The sequence below is a fragment of the Lampris incognitus genome, chromosome 6 (genome assembly GCF_029633865.1).
Source record: "Lampris incognitus isolate fLamInc1 chromosome 6, fLamInc1.hap2, whole genome shotgun sequence".
NCBI classification, from domain to species: domain Eukaryota; kingdom Metazoa; phylum Chordata; class Actinopteri; order Lampriformes; family Lampridae; genus Lampris; species Lampris incognitus.
The window spans coordinates 3,858,212-3,879,645 of NC_079216.1; the positions used below are offsets into that span (position 1 = coordinate 3,858,212).

At 52.5% G+C, this 21,434-nt stretch overlaps 1 protein-coding gene across 1 annotated transcript in view; it reads right to left on the minus strand.

Annotated features, from left to right (window-relative positions):
- myo9ab (myosin IXAb) overlaps positions 1-21,434 on the minus strand; it is a 196,621-nt gene that overhangs the window by 106,263 nt on the left and 68,924 nt on the right. The window contains exons 3-4 of the mRNA XM_056281150.1: positions 7,786-7,880; positions 6,203-6,265 (exon numbers count right to left, since the gene is read on the minus strand). Of these exons, the coding sequence (XP_056137125.1) occupies positions 6,203-6,265; positions 7,786-7,880 (158 nt within the window). The remainder of the gene's footprint in view (positions 1-6,202; positions 6,266-7,785; positions 7,881-21,434) is intronic.

The following is a 21,434-nucleotide window of genomic DNA, read 5'->3' on the forward strand; positions in this document are numbered from 1 at the left end:
AGTGTGTGTGTGTGTGTGTGTGGTTGAGATCATACTGGTGACATAACCAATCTCCATTAAAAGGAAGCTAATATGACCATCTGGAAGACCAAGAGGGAGGCACACAGGGTCGAACCTCGGTGGTCTTCCAACAGAGTGATGCCCCTTTTCCACTGCGTGCTACTGGCTCAACCCAGCTCGACTCTACTCTATTGGACTCTACTCTATTGGACTCTACTCTATTGGACTCTACTCGCTTTACTTCCTGGCATGTTGTTTTCCACTGCAGGTACTATCCCCTCACGGCCCAGCGCCGCTGGTCATTTGTGGGCGTGTTGACTAGCTTTTTTTTAATATTTTATTTATATTGAAACAAATGTAAATAATGAATAATAGAGTTGAGTCGAGCCGGTCCCATGCAGCGGGAGAGGGGCATTAGCTCCTACGTGCCTCCCTCCCGGTCTCCCAGATGGTTGCATCATAACTACCAGACACAACAGGCTGCTCAGGCTGCTGAGTTTTGCCTCGGGGAAGAATATTTTGCCCGTTGGGGTCACGGACGTCGCTCCAACAAACAAGTGGTGCACAACCTTATCATGAGAGTGTTCCCGATGGCTCCACCTCATGTGTGCCCCGCTCCTCACTGGACACCTTCCATAAAGGGTGGGACCCTTACTGGGGACATGTTGGGCCAACGCTGTCATCTTCCATATTACCAGGCTTTCCTAAGCGGCCCAGCCCGTCCCTGTACCGGTCTCCCTGTAGCCTTGCTGTTGGTTTACATACTTATTTATTTGGTGCTGCTGTTGTTCGGTTGGAGGGGGTGGTGAGGGGTGGGGATGCAGACGATGCCCACCATTCACTAACTCATTTTGTCACGTCGTGTCGAGCGGTTGTGTTTTGCGTTGTGAAAAAGAAGACCATACTTTTGCTGGTTCCGCATCACTCAGGTCCTGACAGACGCGGCGCCACACCCTTTCTGCACCATTACTACCGACCAAACTGTCAGACAAAAAGTAGGGCGTCCAGGTGGCGTGGCGGTCTATTCCACGGCCTACCAACATGTGGATGCCCGGCTCGAATCCCCGTGTTACCTCCGGCTCGGTCGGGCGTCTCTACAGACACAGTTGGCCGTGTCTGCAGGTGGGAAACCGGATGTGGGTATGTGTCCTGGTCACTGCACTAGCGCCTCCTCTGGTCAGTCGGGGCGCCTGTTCAGTTGGGAGAATAGCGTGATCCTCCCACGCGCTACGTCCCCCTGGTGAAACTCCTCACGGTCAGGTGATAAGAAGCGGCTGGCGACTCCACGTGTATGGGAGGAGGCATGTGGTAGTCTGCAGCCCTCCCCGGATCAGCAGAGGGGGTGGAGCAGAGACCGGGACGGCTCGGAAGAGTGGGGTGATTGGACAGATACAATTGGGGAAAAGGGGGGGGGGGACAATACACAACAATGACTGAACACCCTCAGTACCTTCTGTATGCAGAAGGTACTGATGTAGGTACCATGTAGGTACCAGCGAGGGTAGGTACCATCGTAGTGACGTCACACTATAAACAGCAAAACCGCTGGGCGCCGCCTCCACCTGCTGCCAGCCGCCTGCTGCAGGCCTGCTGTCTCACTCACACACAGATCTGCTGTATAATTCTTCTGCTCAGTTGACTTAAAATGTGGACAGTAAAGCTCAGAAGACCCGACACGGTTAACCAGCTTCTTCTTCGTGCTGCTGGAAAACGGTGAACTTAGTCACCGGGGAAGAACTTTCACAGCGTACCTTCCTCTGAAATCTGATTGGTTGCCGCTACGTGAATTTCTCGTGTGGCAGGGTCAAAGTTCACTGGATGAAACCTTTTTCTCAACGTGCACCCGGGTATCCCATCATGCTCTGTGCAGCAGGCGGGTATCCCATCATGCTCTGCGCAGCAGCCGGGTATCCCATCATGCTCTGCGCAGCAGCCGGGTATCCCATCATGCTCTGCGCAGCAGGCGGGTATCCCATCATGCTCTGTGCAGCAGGCGGGTATCCCATCATGCTCTGTGCAGCAGCCGGGTATCCCATCATGCTCTGTGCAGCAGGCGGGTATCCCATCATGCTCTGTGCAGCAGGCGGGTATCCCATCATGCTCTGTGCAGCAGCCGGGTATCCCATCATGCTCTGCACAGCAGGCGGGTATCCCATCATGCTCTGCACAGCAGGCGGGTATCCCATCATGCTCTGCACAGCAGCTGGGTATCCCATCATGCTCTGTGCAGCAGCCGGGTATCCCATCATGCTCTGTGCAGCAGGCGGGTATCCCATCATGCTCTGTGCAGCAGGCGGGTATCCCATCATGCTCTGTGCAGCAGCCGGGTATCCCATCATGCTCTGCACAGCAGGCGGGTATCCCATCATGCTCTGCACAGCAGGCGGGTATCCCATCATGCTCTGCACAGCAGCTGGGTATCCCATCATGCTCTGTGCAGCAGGCGGGTATCCCATCATGCTCTGTGCAGCAGGCGGGTATCCCATCATGCTCTGTGCAGCAGCCGGGTATCCCATCATGCTCTGTGCAGCAGGCGGGTATCCCATCATGCTCTGTGCAGCAGGCGGGTATCCCATCATGCTCTGTGCAGCAGCCGGGTATCCCATCATGCTCTGCACAGCAGGCGGGTATCCCATCATGCTCTGCACAGCAGCTGGGTATCCCATCATGCTCTGTGCAGCAGGCGGGTATCCCATCATGCTCTGTGCAGCAGCCGGGCGCCTTTCATCCAGAGTGAATGGAGGCGGCAGGTCACCAGCTCAGCATCACCTTAAGGAAACGTAGACCTGCCTAACCAGAAGCCCCGTTTACATCCAATAGTGACACCACCCCTGACACCGCCACCGTCTGTGGCGTCTCTGGATGTCTGTACCTTCCTGTGGTGTCCAAGAACGTCTACAGATATGTCTGTGGTGTCAGTGGTGTCTGTGGTGGCTGTGGTGTCTGTGGTGTCTGTGGTGTCAGTGGTGTCTGTGGTGTCTGTGGTGTCTGTGGTGGCTGTGGTGTCAGTGGTGTCTGTGGTGTCTGTGGTGGCTGTGGTGGCTGTGGTGTCTGTGGTGTCTGTGGTGTCAGTGGTGTCTGTGGTGGCTGTGGTGTCTGTGGTGTCTGTGGTGTCTGTGGTGTCAGTGGTGTCTGTGGTGTCTGTGGTGTCAGTGGTGTCTGTGGTGTCTGTGGTGTCAGTGGTGTCTGTGGTGTCTGTGGTGTCTGTGGTGTCTGTGGTGTCAGTGGTGTCTGTGGTGTCTGTGGTGTCAGTGGTGTCTGTGGTGTCAGTGGTGTCAGTGGTGTCTGTGGTGTCAGTGGTGTCTGTGGTGTCTGTGGTGGCTGTGGTGTCTGTGGTGTCTGTGGTGTCTGTGGTGTCAGTGGTGTCTGTGGTGGCTGTGGTGTCTGTGGTGTCTGTGGTGGCTGTGGTGTCTGTGGTGGCTGTGGTGTCTGTGGTGTCTGTGGTGTCAGTGGTGTCAGTGGTGTCTGTGGTGTCTGTGGTGTCAGTGGTGTCTGTGGTGTCTGTGGTGTCAGTGGTGTCTGTGGTGTCTGTGGTGTCAGTGGTGTCAGTGGTGTCTGTGGTGTCAGTGGTGTCTGTGGTGTCTGTGGTGTCTGTGGTGTCTGTGGTGTCAGTGGTGTCAGTGGTGTCTGTGGTGTCAGTGGTGTCTGTGGTGTCTGTGGTGTCAGTGGTGTCAGTGGTGTCTGTGGTGTCAGTGGTGTCTGTGGTGTCTGTGGTGTCAGTGGTGTCTGTGGTGTCTGTGGTGTCAGTGGTGTCAGTGGTGTCTGTGGTGTCTGTGGTGGCTGTGGTGTCTGTGGTGTCAGTGGTGTCAGTGGTGTCTGTGGTGTCTGTGGTGTCTGTGGTGTCAGTGGTGTCTGTGGTGTCTGTGGTGTCAGTGGTGTCTGTGGTGTCTGTGGTGTCTGTGGTGTCAGTGGTGTCTGTGGTGTCAGTGGTGTCTGTGGTGTCTGTGGTGTCAGTGGTGTCTGTGGTGTCAGTGGTGTCAGTGGTGTCTGTGGTGTCAGTGGTGGCTGTGGTGTCTGTGGTGTCTGTGGTGTCTGTGGTGTCAGTGGTGTCTGTGGTGTCTGTGGTGTCAGTGGTGTCTGTGGTGTCAGTGGTGTCTGTGGTGGCTGTGGTGTCTGTGGTGTCTGTGGTGGCTGTGGTGTCTGTGGTGTCAGTGGTGTCTGTGGTGTCTGTGGTGTCAGTGGTGTCTGTGGTGTCTGTGGTGGCTGTGGTGTCTGTGGTGTCTGTGGTGTCAGTGGTGTCAGTGGTGTCTGTGGTGTCTGTGGTGTCTGTGGTGTCTGTGGTGTCAGTGGTGTCTGTGGTGTCAGTGGTGTCTGTGGTGTCTGTGGTGTCAGTGGTGTCAGTGGTGTCAGTGGTGTCTGTGGTGTCTGTGGTGTCTGTGGTGTCAGTGGTGTCTGTGGTGTCAGTGGTGTCTGTGGTGTCTGTGGTGTCAGTGGTGTCAGTGGTGTCTGTGGTGTCAGTGGTGTCAGTGGTGTCTGTGGTGTCTGTGGTGTCTGTGGTGTCTGTGGTGGCTGTGGTGTCAGTGGTGTCTGTGGTGTCAGTGGTGTCTGTGGTGTCTGTGGTGTCTGTGGTGTCAGTGGTGTCAGTGGTGTCAGTGGTGTCTGTGGTGTCAGTGGTGTCTGTGGTGTCTGTGGTGTCTGTGGTGTCAGTGGTGTCAGTGGTGTCTGTGGTGTCAGTGGTGTCTGTGGTGTCTGTGGTGTCTGTGGTGTCAGTGGTGTCTGTGGTGTCTGTGGTGTCAGTGGTGTCTGTGGTGTCTGTGGTGTCAGTGGTGTCTGTGGTGTCAGTGGTGTCAGTGGTGTCTGTGGTGTCTGTGGTGTCTGTGGTGGCTGTGGTGTCTGTGGTGTCAGTGGTGTCTGTGGTGGCTGTGGTGGCTGTGGTGTCTGTGGTGTCTGTGGTGTCAGTGGTGTCTGTGGTGTCAGTGGTGTCAGTGGTGTCAGTGGTGTCTGTGGTGTCTGTGGTGTCTGTGGTGTCTGTGGTGTCAGTGGTGTCTGTGGTGTCTGTGGTGTCAGTGGTGTCAGTGGTGTCTGTGGTGGCTGTGGTGTCTGTGGTGTCTGTGGTGTCTGTGGTGTCTGTGGTGTCAGTGGTGTCTGTGGTGTCTGTGGTGTCTGTGGTGTCAGTGGTGTCTGTGGTGTCTGTGGTGGCTGTGGTGTCTGTGGTGTCTGTGGTGTCTGTGGTGTCAGTGGTGTCTGTGGTGTCTGTGGTGGCTGTGGTGTCTGTGGTGTCAGTGGTGTCAGTGGTGTCTGTGGTGTCTGTGGTGTCAGTGGTGTCTGTGGTGTCTGTGGTGTCTGTGGTGTCAGTGGTGTCAGTGGTGTCTGTGGTGTCAGTGGTGTCTGTGGTGTCTGTGGTGTCAGTGGTGTCTGTGGTGTCTGTGGTGTCAGTGGTGTCAGTGGTGTCAGTGGTGTCAGTGGTGTCTGTGGTGTCTGTGGTGTCAGTGGTGTCTGTGGTGTCTGTGGTGTCAGTGGTGTCTGTGGTGTCTGTGGTGTCAGTGGTGTCAGTGGTGTCTGTGGTGTCTGTGGTGTCTGTGGTGGCTGTGGTGTCAGTGGTGTCTGTGGTGTCAGTGGTGTCTGTGGTGTCTGTGGTGTCAGTGGTGGCTGTGGTGTCAGTGGTGTCAGTGGTGTCTGTGGTGTCTGTGGTGTCAGTGGTGTCTGTGGTGTCTGTGGTGTCTGTGGTGTCAGTGGTGTCAGTGGTGTCTGTGGTGTCAGTGGTGTCTGTGGTGTCAGTGGTGTCTGTGGTGTCTGTGGTGTCTGTGGTGTCTGTGGTGTCAGTGGTGTCAGTGGTGTCTGTGGTGTCTGTGGTGTCTGTGGTGTCTGTGGTGTCAGTGGTGTCAGTGGTGTCTGTGGTGTCAGTGGTGTCTGTGGTGTCAGTGGTGTCTGTGGTGTCTGTGGTGTCTGTGGTGTCTGTGGTGTCAGTGGTGTCAGTGGTGTCTGTGGTGTCTGTGGTGTCAGTGGTGTCTGTGGTGTCAGTGGTGTCTGTGGTGTCAGTGGTGTCAGTGGTGTCTGTGGTGTCTGTGGTGTCTGTGGTGTCTGTGGTGTCTGTGGTGTCAGTGGTGTCTGTGGTGTCTGTGGTGTCAGTGGTGTCTGTGGTGTCTGTGGTGTCAGTGGTGTCAGTGGTGTCTGTGGTGTCAGTGGTGTCAGTGGTGTCTGTGGTGTCAGTGGTGTCAGTGGTGTCTGTGGTGTCTGTGGTGTCTGTGGTGTCCTGCCTCACCTCTCATTGTGTTCCTGATACACCAGACGTGACTTCTCCAACAGATACTTCTCCACGTAGGCACTGAAAACACACACACACACACACACACACACACACACACACACACACACACACACACACACACATACACACAAGATAAAAAAAGGTACAATAATCCCTACAGAGGTGTTTTAGGGAATGACGGAGCAAGGTGAGGGGGAGGTAGATGGAGGGAGCGAGGTAGACGGAGCGAGGTGAGGGGGAGGTAGATGGAGGGAGCGAGGTAGACGGAGCGAGGTGAGGGGGAGGTAGACGAAGCAAGGTGAGGGGGAGGTAGACGTAGCGAGGTTAGGGGGAGGTAGACGGAGCGAGGTGAGGGGGAGGTAGATGGAGCGAGGTGAGGGGGAGGTAGATGGAGGGAGGTGAGGGGGAGGTAGATGGAGGGAGCGAGGTAGACGGAGCGAGGTGAGGGGGAGGTAGACGAAGCAAGGTGAGGGGGAGGTAGACGTAGCAAGGTTAGGGGGAGGTAGACGGAGCGAGGTGAGGGGGAGGTAGATGGAGGGAGGTGAGGGGGAGGTAGATGGAGGGAGCGAGGTAGACGGAGCGAGGTGAGGGGGAGGTAGACGAAGCGAGGTGAGGGGGAGGTAGACGAAGCGAGGTGAGGTAGACATAGGAATGGAGGTGAGAAGGAGGTAGACGGAGGGAGGGCGGTGAGAAGGAGGTAGATGGAGGGAGGGAGGTGAGAAGGAGGTAGGTGGAGGGAGGGAGGTGAGAGGGAGGTAGACGGAGGGAGGGAGGTGAGAAGGAGGTAGACGGAGGGAGGGAGGTGAGAGGGAGGTAGACGGAGGGAGGGAGGTGAGAAGGAGGTAGATGGAGGGAGGGAGGTGAGAAGGAGGTAGATGGAGCGAGGGAGGTGAGAGGGAGGTAGATGGAGCGAGGGAGGTGAGAGGGAGGTAGATGGAGGGAGGGAGGTGAGAGGGAGGTAGATGGAGGGAGGGAGGTGAGAAGGAGGTAGATGGAGGGAGGGAGGTGAGAGGGAGGTAGATGGAGGGAGGGAGGTGAGAAGGAGGTAGATGGAGGGAGGGAGGTGAGAGGGAGGTAGATGGAGGGAGGGAGGTGAGAGGGAGGTAGATGGAGGGAATGAGGTGAGAAGGAGGTAGATGGAGGGAGGAGGTGAGAAGGAGGTAGATGGAGGGAGGAGGTGAGAGGGTAAAGACAGATGATGATCCAAACAGAGAAGCAAATGATAAAGCGAGAAGAGAAATGATAAAACATGGCAGACAACAGCTGACAGGAGAGAGCGTGTGTGTGTGTGTTTGTGTGTGTGTGTGTGTGTGTGCGTGTGTGTATGTCTATGTGTGTGCGTGTGCGTGTGCGTGTGTATGTGTGCATGTGTGTGTCTGTGTGTGTGCGTGTGTGTGTGTGTGTGTGTGTGTCTATGTGTGTGTGTCTATGTGTGTGTGTGTGTGTGTCTATGTGTGTGTGTCTATGTGTGTGTGTGTGTGTGTCTATGTGTGTGTGTCTATGTGTGTGTGTGTGTTTGTCTGTGTGTGCATGTGTGTCTATGTGTGTGTGTGTGTGTGTGTGTGTGTCTGTCTCACCCCCTGACAGTGCCACTCTCCTGGTAGTTGACTTGGATAAACTTTCCAAAGCGGCTGGAGTTGTTGTTGTGTGCTGTCTTGGCGTTCCCGAATGCCTGAGGAGAGAAAACAAGACCAGGTCAGAACCTAGGGAAAACCAGACCAGGTCAGAACCTAGTGAAAACCCGGCCAGGTCAGAACCTAGTGAAAACCAGACCAGGTCAGAACCTAGTGTAAGGCTGAATCCCTGCATTACCCTGCCTGGTACCACGGTACCTTAACTGGTACACTGCCTGGTACCACGGTACCCTAATTGGTACCCTGCCTGATGGCCCTGACCGGACCTGATGAGGAAACACCGAGGGTGGTCTGACAGGATGTGGAAGCGGGGCAGGCTAAGCTAACTGCTAGCCCATGCAGACCGGCAGGTCCGGCTGTCCTCCTGGCTGGCGCCGGTCCTCCTGGACTATGGTTTCTATTTGTTTATTTAGTTCGGCCGCATGTGTGCTTGTGGGTTTCGGATGTGTGTTGTTGTCTTTGTGTTGCACTGTGTCGTGTCATTCCATGTGTGCAAGTGCATGAAATGACACGACAAACAAAGTGTTTCCGACTTTATTTCGTTAGACTGAAATCCAAACGTGAAAGTGAAATACAAGTGAGGTAACAGCGCCTCCTGTGGTGATGAAACATGTGGCTCTTCATCTTAAAGCTGACTGCTGAGCACATGTTCAGGGAGACACGGCAAAACCATAAAAACCTCTAGTTTGGTTCAGACCAGTCTCCTCACTTCCGCTCATCAGTCTCACGCTGTTGCTGCAGCATCTGCAAAACCCTGTCCTAAAAGATTTCCTGATCCACTTTCACCAAACGCGGTGCACCACGTGTTGCACCACGTGTTGCACCACGTGGTGCAACACGTGGTGCAACACGTCCACGTGAGTACCGGAAACGACAGGCCGCTGGTTTTCTACCTGCTGTAACAAGACGTCCAGAACAGGCGAGTCTAAATATTTATCCTCCAAACAGCTGATCCCGCCAAGACCGACCATTTATCATCAACAAGCAGGGGCGGGATTTGGTGTAAATAAAGCCAGTCCCCAACAAGTCCCCTGCAAGTCCCCAACAAGTCCCCTGCAAGTCCCCTGCAAGTCCCCAACAAGTCCCCTGCAAGTCTACAACAAGTCCCCTGCAAGTCCACAACAAGTCCCCAACAAGTCCCCTGTAAGTCCCCTGCAAGTCTACAACAAGTCCCCTGCAAGTTCCCTGCAAGTCCCCAACAAGTCCCCTGCAAGTCTACAACAAGTCCCCTGCAAGTCCCCAACAAGTCCCCTGCAAGTCTACAACAAGTCCCCAACAAGTCCCCTGCAAGTCCCCTGCAAGTCCCCAACAAGTCCCCTGCAAGTCTACAACAAGAGTGCCATCATTGAGGACGCTGCAGTTTTAATCCACCCATTATCCGAAGCGCTTATCCTGCTCTCAGGGTCATGGGGATGCTGGAGCCTGTCCCAGCAGCCATTGGGCAGCAGGCGGGGAGACACCCTGGACAGACCGCCAGGTCACACACACACACACACACACACACACACACACACACATTCACACCTAGGGACAATTAAGTAAGGCCAAGTCACCTGACCTACATGTCTTTGGACTGTGGGAGGAAACCCACACAGACATGGGGAGAACATGCAAACTCCACACAGAGGACGACCCGGGACGACCCCCAAGGTTGGACTACCCCGGGGCTCGAACCCAGGACCTTCTAGCTGTGAGGCGACCGCGCTAACCGCTGCACCACCGTGCCGCCCTGCAGTTTAAATTTACTATGAACTTCACCGGACTGGAGATGAACTGGCTGCAGCCCCGACCGGAGGAGCCCACCGCGCCCTGCGGAGGTCAGGAGGAGCCGAATTCATCGTGCTGAAGACACATTAAATCAGCCTTCATTTGCACGAATCAGAGATGTGGGGATTAGTCAGCCATATGCTCGACTTTAATGAACTGGCCTTCGGGCCTTCTTCTTGTGTGTGTGTCTGTGTGTGTGTCTGTGTGTGTGTGTGTGTGTGTGTGTGTGTGTGTGTGTGTCTGTGTGTGTGTGTGTGTGTGTGTGTCTGTGTGTGTGTGCGTGTGTGTGTGTGTAGGACCATAAGTGGTAACACTGGCTCTCATATTAGCTGTTCACTAATGTCTGCTTGGCGGCTGTGCTGGCCCCCGGGGGTCTTCCACGCCGCCGCATCGTGTTAAGTCAGTGGACTTGTCCATTTGCGGATGGCGAGCCTAATCTCACAGCCCGGGAGACGGCACGCGGCTCCACCGCCGCTCTACAAAGAGGATTTAGCGAGTTACGCGTTGACAGGAGAGGGCCGTCGCGGGAGCCTGCCCGCCAATTAACATGTCAAGGCCTTCTTGGGCGATACGGTTAAAATGGAGTCACATGCTAACGCTAACAACCCGGTGCTCGGACCCCTTTTTACACTTCATTTCCGTGTGTGTGGTCATGTGACTTCTTTTCTCGCTCTTCCTTCACTGAACCCAAAGTGGTGACCCAGATTGTGAAACATGACGGGAAGCTCGGTGAAACCAGCTGAAGGCAGGTGAGGATGCTGCAGCGCTTTCTGCAGGATCCTGCAGCGCTTTCTGCAGGATCAGCGTTTTGCATGTGCAGATCCAGGTCAGTGTGTGTGTGTGTGTGTGTGTGCGTGTGTGTGTAGCCCACCCGTAGACTAAGCTCAGACCAGCAGAGGGGCAGGGCTGCTCAACCCCCTGCTGTCAATCGACCCTGAAACAAGCCCCACCCACTGTGTAGTGTGTGCTGCGGCGGGGGACGGCCGGGGACGGCGGGGCCCTCAGGGGGTCGGGGTGTTAGAGGAATGGTCTGTCTGTACGCCTTACTGGTTCTTACTGGTTCTTACTGGGTCGCATCACCTCGGGGTGTCCCCAAGAGCAAGCAGGAATAATGAAGTATTCAGCATTGGAATGATAAAGTACTTATACACACAGTAAAAAGTTAACATATGAGGACAAGTGAAAACAAAAACCACACGGGAATCGAACAAACTTCACAGCAAAGCGACAGACATACTGGTCTGTTCTCTCATGTTGAGTAGATCTGTTCTTCAATCCATCACACTAGCCACCATCACCTACACTGTTCTCCAGTCCATTCCTCAAGGACCTCCTGTGCTGCAGTCAGTAGACCTGCTGATATCTACCCAGCCAATCATATAACACCACTTATATTTACCCAGCCAATCATATAATACCACTTATATTTGCCCAGCCACTCATATAATACCACTTATATTTACCCAGCCAATCATATAACACCACTTATACTTACCCAGCCAATCATATAACACCACTTATATTTACCCAGCCAATCATATAACACCACTTATATTTACCCAGCCAATCATATAATACCACTTATATTTACCCAGCCAATCATATAACACCACTTATATTTACCCAGCCAATCATATAATACCACTTATATTTACCCAGCCAATCATATAACACCACTTATATGTACCCAGCCAATCATATAACACCACTTATATGTACCCAGCCAATCATATATCACTTATATTTATTAAGAGCTGATTGGTTGAGTAATAGCTACTAGCCTAAGCTAACACCATGACTAGTGGAGCTCTCTCTCTTTCTCTCTGTCTCATGCTCTCTCTCTGTCTCGCTCTCTCTCCCTGTCTCATGCTCTCTCTCTGTCTCGCTCTCTCTCCCTGTCTCATGCTCTCTCTCTCTCTGTGTCTCATGCTCTCTCTCTCTCCCTGTCTCATGCTCTCTCTCTCTCTGTGTCTCATGCTCTCTCTCTGTCTCATGCTCTCTCTCTGTCTCATGCTCTCTCTCTCTCTCTCTCTGTCTCATGCTCTCTCTCTGTCTCATGCTCTCTCTCTCTCTCTGTCTCACGCTCTCTCTCTCTCTGTCTCATGCTCTCTCTCTCTCTGTCTCATGCTCTCTCTCCCTGTCTCATGCTCTCTCTCTGTCTCGCTCTCTCTCCCTGTCTCATGCTCTCTCTCTCTCTGTGTCTCATGCTCTCTCTCTCTCCCTGTCTCATGCTCTCTCTCTCTCTGTGTCTCATGCTCTCTCTGTGTCTCATGCTCTCTCTCTGTCTCATGCTCTCTCTCTCTCTCTCTCTGTCTCATGCTCTCTCTCTCTCCCTGTCTCATGCTCTCTCTCTCTCTGTGTCTCATGCTCTCTCTCTGTCTCATGCTCTCTCTCTGTCTCATGCTCTCTCTCTCTCTCTCTCTGTCTCATGCTCTCTCTCTCTCTCTGTCTCACGCTCTCTCTCTCTCTGTCTCATGCTCTCTCTCTCTCTGTCTCATGCTCTCTCTCCCTGTCTCATGCTCTCTCTCTCTCTCTCTCTGTCTCATGCTCTCTCTCCCTGTCTCATGCTCTCTCCCTGTCTCATGCTCTCTCTCTCTCTCTCTCTGTCTCATGCTCTCTCTCCCTGTCTCATGCTCTCTCCCTGTCTCATGCTCTCTCTCTCTCTCTCTCTCTCTCTCTCTCTCTCTCTCTCTCTCTCTCTCTGTCTCATGCTCTCTCTCTCTCTCTCTCTCTCTCTCTCTCTCTCTCTCTCTCTGTCTCATGCTCTCTCTTTCTCTCTCTCTCTCATGCTCTCTCTCTCTCTCTGTCTCATGCTCTCTCTCTCTCTCTGTCTCATGCTCTCTCTCTCTCCCTGTCTCATGCTCTCTCTCTCTCTGTCTCATGCTCTCTCTCTCTCCCTGTCTCATGCTCACTCTCTCTCTCTGTCGCATGCTCTCTCTGTCTCGCTCTCTCTCCCTGTCTCATGCTCTCTCTCTCTCTCTCCGTCTGTCTCATGCTCTCTCTCTCTCCGTCTGTCTCATGCTCTCTCTCTCTCCGTCTGTCTCATGCTCTCTCTCTCTCCGTCTGTCTCATGCTCTCTCTCTCTCCGTCTGTCTCACGCTCTCTTTCGCTCTGTCTCTCTCCCCCTCGTTCTTTCCTTGTGCAGCATGGAGCCAAGCTAGCTAGAGCTAACCAATAAAACCATGTTTGGCCTTAAATGGCCTTAGTGTGTTTGTGTGTGTGTGTGTGTGTGTGTGTGTGTGTGTGTGTGTGTGTGTGTGTGTGTATGAGACAGAGTTCATCTCATCTCTGTGTTGAGTTTGTCAGGCACACAGTCCAACAGCCATTTATTCAGTGTCACTGTCTGTGAGCCAAACATATGCATGCACATATGCACAGTGCAACACAAACACAAACACACACACACACACACACACACACACAAACACACAAACACAAGGGGATTTACGATAAAAAGGGTCATATTTTGCAATATAGTTCCTGTTATGCATGTTAGACTTACTCCAAGGAAGGAGAGACGCTGTTAGAGACAGGGTCAGCTCAGCTTCTCCAATTAGATTTCCACCCATCCATCATCCATCCATCCATCATCCATCCATCCATCATCCATCCATCCATCATCCATCCATCCATCCATCCATCCATCATCTGAACCGTTTATACTGCTCTCAGGGCTGCAGGGATGCTGGAGCCTATCCCAGCAGTTATTGGGCAGCAGGCAGGGAGACACCCTGGACAGGCCGCCAGGCCATCACAGGACACACACACACACACACACACACACACACACACACACACACACACACACACACACCTAGGGACAATTCAGTATGGTGAGTCACCTGACCTACATGTCTTTGGACTGTGGGAGGAAACCGGAACCCCCGGAGGAAACCCACACAGACACGGGGAGAACATGCAAACTCCACACGGAGGACGACCCGGGACGACCCCCAAGGTTGGGGGTCGTCCCGGAACCTTCTTGCTGTGAGGCAACCGTCCTAACCACTGCGCCACCGTGCCACCAGCTCCACAACCGTTTTCTTGTTTTTCTCATCAAGACTTTGCAAACCATACCCACTGCACACATTTTAATCAACTCAGCATCAGCACATGGCTTCTTAGCTTTCTCTCTCCTTTTTTGGGGGGGGTTTTTCTCCCCAATTGTATCCAGCCAATTACCCCACTCTTCCGAGCCGTCCCGGTCGCTGCTCCGCCCCCTCTGCTGATACATGTGGAGTCACCAGCTGCTTCTTTTCACCTGACAGTGAGGAGTTTCACCAGGGGGACGTAGCACGTGGGAGGATCATGCCAGAGGAGGCGCTAGTGCGGCGACCTCACTCAGTCCACCAGAGGAGGCGCTGGTGCAGCAACCAGGACACATACCCACATCCGGCTTCCCACCCGCAGACACAGCCAATTGTGTCTGTAGGGATGCCCGACCAAGCCGGAGGTAACACAGGGATTCGAACCGGCGATCCCCGTGTTGGTAGGCAACGAATAGACCGCCACACCACCTGAACGCCAGCTTCTTATCTTTAGCAAGGGTCCATGACACATGCAGTGATGCAGTGATGCAGTGATGCACTCCCTTGTGCTGATGCAGATTTACAGACAGCAGAAATGGAGTGGGGTGATGTGGTTTTGCAGGGTAGGTGGCAGTAAAACTGGCAGCATGCGCAGTGCTGAAGCGCAGTGCTGAAGTGCAGTGCTGAAGTGCAGTGCTGAAGTGCAGTGCCGAAGGGCAGTGCCGAAGCGCAGTGCCGAAGCGCAGTGCCGAAGCGCAGTGCCGAAGCGCAGTGCCGAAGCGCAGTGCCGAAGCGCGGTGCCGAAGTGCAGTGCCGAAGTGCAGTGCTGAAGCGAGGTGCTGAAGCGCGGTGCCGAAGTGCAGTGCCGAAGTGCAGTGCCGAAGTGCAGTGCCGAAGTGCAGTGCCGAAGCGCAGTGCCGAAGTGCAGTGCCGAAGTGCAGTGCCGAAGCGCAGTGCCGAAGTGCAGTGCCGAAGTGCAGTGCCGAAGTGCGGTGCTGAAGCGAGGTGCTGAAGCGCGGTGCTGAAGTGCGGTGCCGAAGCGCGGTGCTGAAGCGAGGTGCTGAAGCGCAGTGCTGAAGTGCAGTGCTGAAGCGCAGTGCCGAAGTGCAGTGCCGAAGTGCAGTGCCGAAGTGCAGTGCTGAAGTGCAGTGCCGAAGTGCAGTGCCGAAGTGCTGCTTGACACCATCTGCTACGGTCTGCGTGCACATCAAGCATGTCGGTTTGGCGTTGGCCTGCTCCGGTAAAATAAAACAAAATTCATCAGTCCAGACAGATTTGAACTGATGGTTTTCCTGGTCAACTTTGTGCTTTTTCGTGCAGGCCATGTTCCTGGTTTAGGACAGTTACTGATTATCTGGGTCTTAGCTGGTGAGTGGCTCTGGCAAGTCAAGGACTGTAGCGAGTGCTGAGAGTCTACACACTCTACGGCACAGGTCAGGTGGACGGTACAGGTCAGGTGGACGGTACAGGTCAGGTGTAAGGTACAGGTCAGGTGGACGGTACGGGTCAGGTGGACGGTACAGGTCAGGTGTAAGGTACAGGTCAGGTGGACGGTACGGGTCAGGTGGACGGTACAGGTCAGGTGTAAGGTACAGGTCAGGTGTAAGGTACAGGTCAGGTGGACGGTACAGGTCAGGTGGACGGTACAGGTCAGGTGGACGGTACAGGTCAGGTGGACGGTACAGGTCAGGTGGACGGTACGGGTCAGGTGGACGGTACGGGTCAGGTGGACGGCACGGGTCAGGTGGACGGTACAGGTCAGGTGGATGGTACGGGTCAGGTGGACGGTACGGGTCAGGTGGACGGTACGGGTCAGGTGGACGGTACGGGTCAGGTGGACGGCACGGGTCAGGTGGACGGTACGGGTCAGGTGGACGGCACGGGTCAGGTGGACGGTACAGGTCAGGTGGATGGTACGGGTCAGGTGGACGGTACAGGTCAGGTGGATGGTACGGGTCAGGTGGACGGTACGGGTCAGGTGGACGGCACGGCTCAGGTGGACGGTACGGCTCAGGTGGACGGTACGGGTCAGGTGGACGGCACAGGTCAGGTGGACGGTACAGGTCAGGTGGACGGCACGGGTCAGGTGGACGGCACGGGTCAGGTGGACGGCACGGGTCAGGTGGACGGTACGGGTCAGGTGGACGGCACAGGTCAGGTGGACGGTGGGGCTGAGGTCAAGATAAAGTAGAGCAGCAGTACTTTATCTCACATGTCTCATGACTTATCACAGGTGTGCTAGTGCCAATGGGTCTGTGTGGGTCTGACCTGGTCCACAGGCCACTTGTTAGGGTTCAGGGGGTCAGAGTGTGTCATGAGAAGAGAGAGAGAGAGCGAGAGAGACAGACAGACAGACTCTGTGTGTGTGTGTGTGAAAAACTGGTAACGTTAAAGAGTGTGTAAATCTTTAATCCCACCTCCTCTGACCTCACTTCCTCTCCTCTTCCTCCTCACTACCTACCTTTGTCTGTTTGTCTTGTGACCCATTTAGTGTTCTGTGTCATTGTCTCACACTAATCTGTACTGGTTGTGCGATTGTCTCACACTAATCTGTGCTGGTTGTGTGATTGTGTACTGGTTGTGTGATTGTCTCACACTAATCTGTGCTGGTTGTGTGATTGTCTCACACTAATCTGTGCTGGCTGTGTGATTGTGTACTGGTTGTGTGATTGTCTCACACTAATCTGTGCTGGTTGTGTGATTGTCTCACACTAATCTGTGCTGGTTGTGTGATTGTCTCACACTAATCTGTGCTGGCTGTGTGATTGTGTACTGGTTGTGTGATTGTCTCACACTAATCTGTGCTGGCTGTGTGATTGTCTCACACTAATCTGTGCTGGCTGTGTGATTGTGTACTGGTTGTGTGATTGTCTCACACTAATCTGGACAGAAAGCAGCCATTCTGTTCTGTGTCTGTTAGCAGTTAGCTCGGCTAACTGCTAACAGACACATCTGCTTCCAATTAATCAAATGGTTTGTGGTGTGTGTGTGTGTGTGTGTGTGTGTCCATTTGTCACAAGCCCTTCAATGAAGCGGCCTGTGAAGAAAAATACACACCTTTCAGCAAACATTTAGAGGTCTGACTGACCCTGAACCGCCAGCGTTTGGCCGCGGCTCGCCAGCACGCGGTGGGCTGCTGCGAGTGTGGCTGCACGCAACGCCGAGAGCAAAGCACTGTGGGAAAAATACCAGAGCTGAGTGTACTGACGTGTAAACCCCTGGAGACCTGTGTGTGTGTGTGTCTGTGTGTGTGTCTGTTTTATGCATGGCGGCTTACCTGTGCAGAGTTTGTGCGCATGTGTGATAGTGTGTCGGAAACCAGTGTTTCACATGACAGCTCAGATTCTGCTGTGTATTTTAAAGGGGCGGTGTGTGTGTGTGTGTGTGTGTGTGTGTGTGTGTGTGTGTGTGTGTGTGTGTGTGTGTGTGTGTGGTGTGTGTGTGGTGTGTGTGTGTGTGTGTGTGTATATGTGTGTGTCTGTCTGTGTTCTATTTATTTTTTTTACAACACAAGCCTCTGAACTGGAGGAGCTGTGAAGCTCACAGCCTCTGATAATAACTCTACTAAAACTGACCCCCCCCCCAGAAAAACCAAAGAATGTTGAAATGAATTGTGGGAAAAATGTCAAAATCTGTCTGATTTGCCAAGTCAGTTTCCTAACACTGGGAGTTTGGCTGTGGCACTTACGCAAAACACAGCATCTAAACAGAGTCATGTGAAAATTAATGTATACATGAATCTATTCATTCATTCATCATCAGCCGCTTCTCCGGGGTGGAGTCACGGTGGCAGCAAGCTAAGTAGGGCACTCAAGACGTCCCTCTCCCCAGCAACACCCTCCACCTCCTCCTGGGGGATCCCAAGGAGTTCCCAGGCCAGACTGGACATGTAGTCCCTCCAGCGAGTTCTGGGTCTACCCCGGGGTCTCCTCCCAGTTGGCCGTGCCTGGTAAACCTCCAAAGGAAGGCGCCCAGGAGGCATCCTGATCAGATGCCCGAGCCACCTCAGCTGGCTCCTTTCAACACGAAGGAGCAGCGGCTCTACTCCGAGCTCCCTCCGGATGTCCGAGCTCCTCACCCTATCTCTAAGGCTGAGCCCAGACACCCTACGGAGGAAACTCATTTCAGCCGCTTGTATCCACGATCTCACACTTTCGGTCACTACCCAAAGCTCATGACCATAGGTGAGGGTTGGAACCAAGACTGGCTGGTGAATTGAGAGCTTTGTCTTCTGGCTCAGCTCCCTCTTATTGTTGAACCTCGGATCCAGGAGGAACAATGCGGATTCCATCCTGGCCATGGAACAACAGACCAACTCTTTACCCTTGCAGAAGTGTTGAGGGAGGCATGGGAGTTTGACCAGCCAGTCTACATGTGTTTTGTGGACTTGGAGAAGACTTATGACCGCATACCCGGGGAACTCTCTGGGGGTACCGGGGCAGTTGCTACAAGCCGTCCGGTCCTTGTATAACCAAAGTGAGAGCTGTGTCTGCATTCTTGGCACAAAGTCAAACACGTGTTCGGTGGGTGTTGGACTCCTCCAAGGTAGTCCCTTGTCTCCGATTCTGTTTGTGATATTCATGGACAGGATCTCAAGCCGCAGCCAGTGTGAGGAGTGTGTCTGTTTTGGGAACCTCAGAATTGCATCTCTGCTCTTTGCAGATGATGTGGTTTTGTTCATCAGAATGTGTCTTCATAAACTCAGCGCGCACTGGGGCGGTTTGCAGCTGAGTGTGATGAGAGTCAGCACCTCCTGGTCTGAGGCCATGGTTCTCTACTGGAAAATGGTGGGTTGCTCCCTCCGGGGTTGGGGATGAGTTGTTGCCTCAAGTGAAGGAGTTCAAGTATCTCGGGGTCTTGTATATATGAAATTATTTTTCTATAACACACACACACACATCCCATTAGGGGCACCTATAGCCTGCAGGTCTTCTTTATGGCTGTTAGCATTTCAAAGTAATAATTTCTCACCTCATTACAGTGCCTGGCTGCAGTCGAAGCCAAATATTTCAGATGTTCAGCCTAGTCAAATGTTTCAGCCTGGTCAAATGTTCCAGCCTGGTCAAATGTTTCAGCATGGTCAAATGTTTCTGCCTAGTCAAATGTTTCAGCATGGTCAAAGGTTTCAGCCTGATCAAATGTTTCAGCCTGGTCAAAAGTTTCAGCCTTGTCAAATGTTTCAGCGTGGTCAAATGTTTCAGCCTTGTCAATGTTTCAGCGTGGTCAAATGTTTCAGCCTAGTCAAATGTTTCAGCGTGGTCAAATGTTTCAGCCTAGTCAAATGTTTCAGTGTGGTCAAATGTTTCAGCCTTGTCAATGTTTCAGCGTGGTCAAATGTTTCTGCCTGGTCAAATGTTTCAGCCTAGTCAAATGTTTCTGCCTGGTCAAATGTTTCTGCCTGGTCAAATGTTTCTGCCTGGTCAAATGTTTCAGCCTAGTCAAATGTTTCTGCCTGGTCAAATGTTTCTGCCTGGTCAAATGTTTCAGCCTAGTCAAATGTTTCAGTGTGGTCAAATGTTTCTGCCTGGTCAAATGTTTCTGCCTGGTCAAATGTTTCTGCCTGGTCAAATGTTTCTGCCTGGTCAAATGTTTCAGCCTAGTCAAATGTTTCGGCCTGGTCAAATGTTTCTGCCTGGTCAAATGTTTCTGCCTGGTCAGTGTTTCAGCCTAGTCAAATGTTTCAGCCTTGTCAAATGTTTCAGCGTGGTCAAAGGTTTCAGCCTGATCAAATGTTTCAGCCTGGTCAAAAGTTTCAGCCTTGTCAAATGTTTCAGCGTGGTCAAATGTTTCAGCCTTGTCAATGTTTCAGCGTGGTCAAATGTTTCAGCCTAGTCAAATGTTTCAGTGTGGTCAAATGTTTCTGCCTGGTCAAATGTTTCAGCCTGGTCAAATGTTTCTGCCTGGTCAAATGTTTCTGCCTGGTCAAATGTTTCTGCCTGGTCAGTGTTTCAGCCTAGTCAAATGTTTCAGCCTAGTCAAATGTTTCTGCCTGGTCAAATGTTTCTGCCTGGTCAAATGTTTCTGCCTGGTCAGTGTTTCAGCCTAGTCAAATGTTTCAGCCTTGTCAAATGTTTCAGCGTGGTCAAAGCCAATGTCAGGGCGGGCCAGAACTCTAAACACTAAGATACTGTTTTGTTTACGCTCAGAACCATCCAGAAATAAAATGGCTGAACACGGCGTCTGTGAGCAACGTAACACACACACAATTTTATTTTTTTGGCATTTCCACTTTATGTGACAGTGATGAGAGTAGAGACAGACAGGAAGGCGGGGGGGGGGGGGCGAGAGAGAGAGAGAGAGAGAGAGAGAGAGCGAGAGAGAGAGAGAGAGAGAGAGAGAGCGAGAGAGAGAGAGAGAGAGAGAGAGAGAGAGTGATGTGCAGCACAGGACCGGGCTGCAATCCAACCCAGACCACCGCAGTAAGAACTCAGCCTCGATATGTGGTACACACTCTACCAACACACACACAGACACACACACACCACACACAAAGCATGGAGCTGAAACTCCAACCTGGAATTTGTTTGAATGAACGAGTGGTTGCGGATTGGCACTTCAGCAGGACACATATTGTGTGTTAGGGGTGTAAAGTTGGACGGAAATTGAAACACTATTGGTTTCTAATGTAATTGTTACATAATTTATTACTGACATCATCAACCTGCTGGTTAATCCCAGGTCTCAGTTTGTCACAAAGGGTGAGGAGGCTTTTCAGAATCAGAAACACTTTATTTGTCATTTCATTTCATGCACAAGTGCATGAAATGAAATGACAAATAAAGTAAGTATAAAATCCTCATCTACACAAAACTCAATGAAGCATGGCTCAGGCTGAATATGCCAGTTTGAAAAGGTGCGTTTTGAGATGGGATGTGAAGGCTGAAGAGAGTCAGTGTTGTGAATGTCTTGTGGGAGAGAGGTCCATAAGCAGGGGGCAGAATGACTGAAGGGTCTAGACCCCATGGTAGTCCAGCAGGCCGATGGTGTAGTGAGTTGGAGAGCAGAAGAGGATCTGACAGTGTGGGAGGGCGTGTGGATATGAAGGTCAGAAAGATATGAAGGAGCTGGGTTATTAAGGGCCTTGAAGGTGAGGAGCAGGATCTTGAAGTCAATACGGTATTTAACAGGGAGCCAGTGGAGCTGCTGAAGAACAGGAGTGATGTGATGTGTGGAAGGAGTTCTGGTACTGATACGGGCAGCTGAATTCTGGACCAACTGAAGTTTATGAAGATACTTGAGGGGAAGACCAAAGAGGACAGAATTACAGTAGTCAATACGGGATGTAACTAGGGTGTAAATGAGTATGGCATTGCTGTTACGTATAAGTGATGGGCGAAGATGATTAATATTGCTCAGGTGTAAGTATGCAGACCGAGTAACATTGTTGATGGGAGCTTCAAAAGATGATGTGCTGTCCAGGATGACACCCAGACTCTTAACCTGAGGTGACGGAAGAACTGTAGAACTGTCACTAGTTAGAGAAAATCTATCAGGTTTGGCCAAAGTAGATTTAGTACCTACTTGGAGGACCTCGGTTTTATCCCTATTAAGTTTGAAGAAGTGGTATGAAAACCAGGATTTAATTTCTAGTAAGCAGTCAGAAAGGGAAGTTGGTGGAAGAGTGGAGGTAGGCTTGATGGATAGATAAAGCTGGGTGTCATCCACGTAGCAGTGAAATTGAATGCCAAATTTCCTGAAAATGTGGCCAAGAGGTAATAGGTAAACAATAAATATGAGGGGTCCCAATACAGAGCCCTGGGTAACAACGGTAGCAACAGGTAATATCTCAGCTTCCAT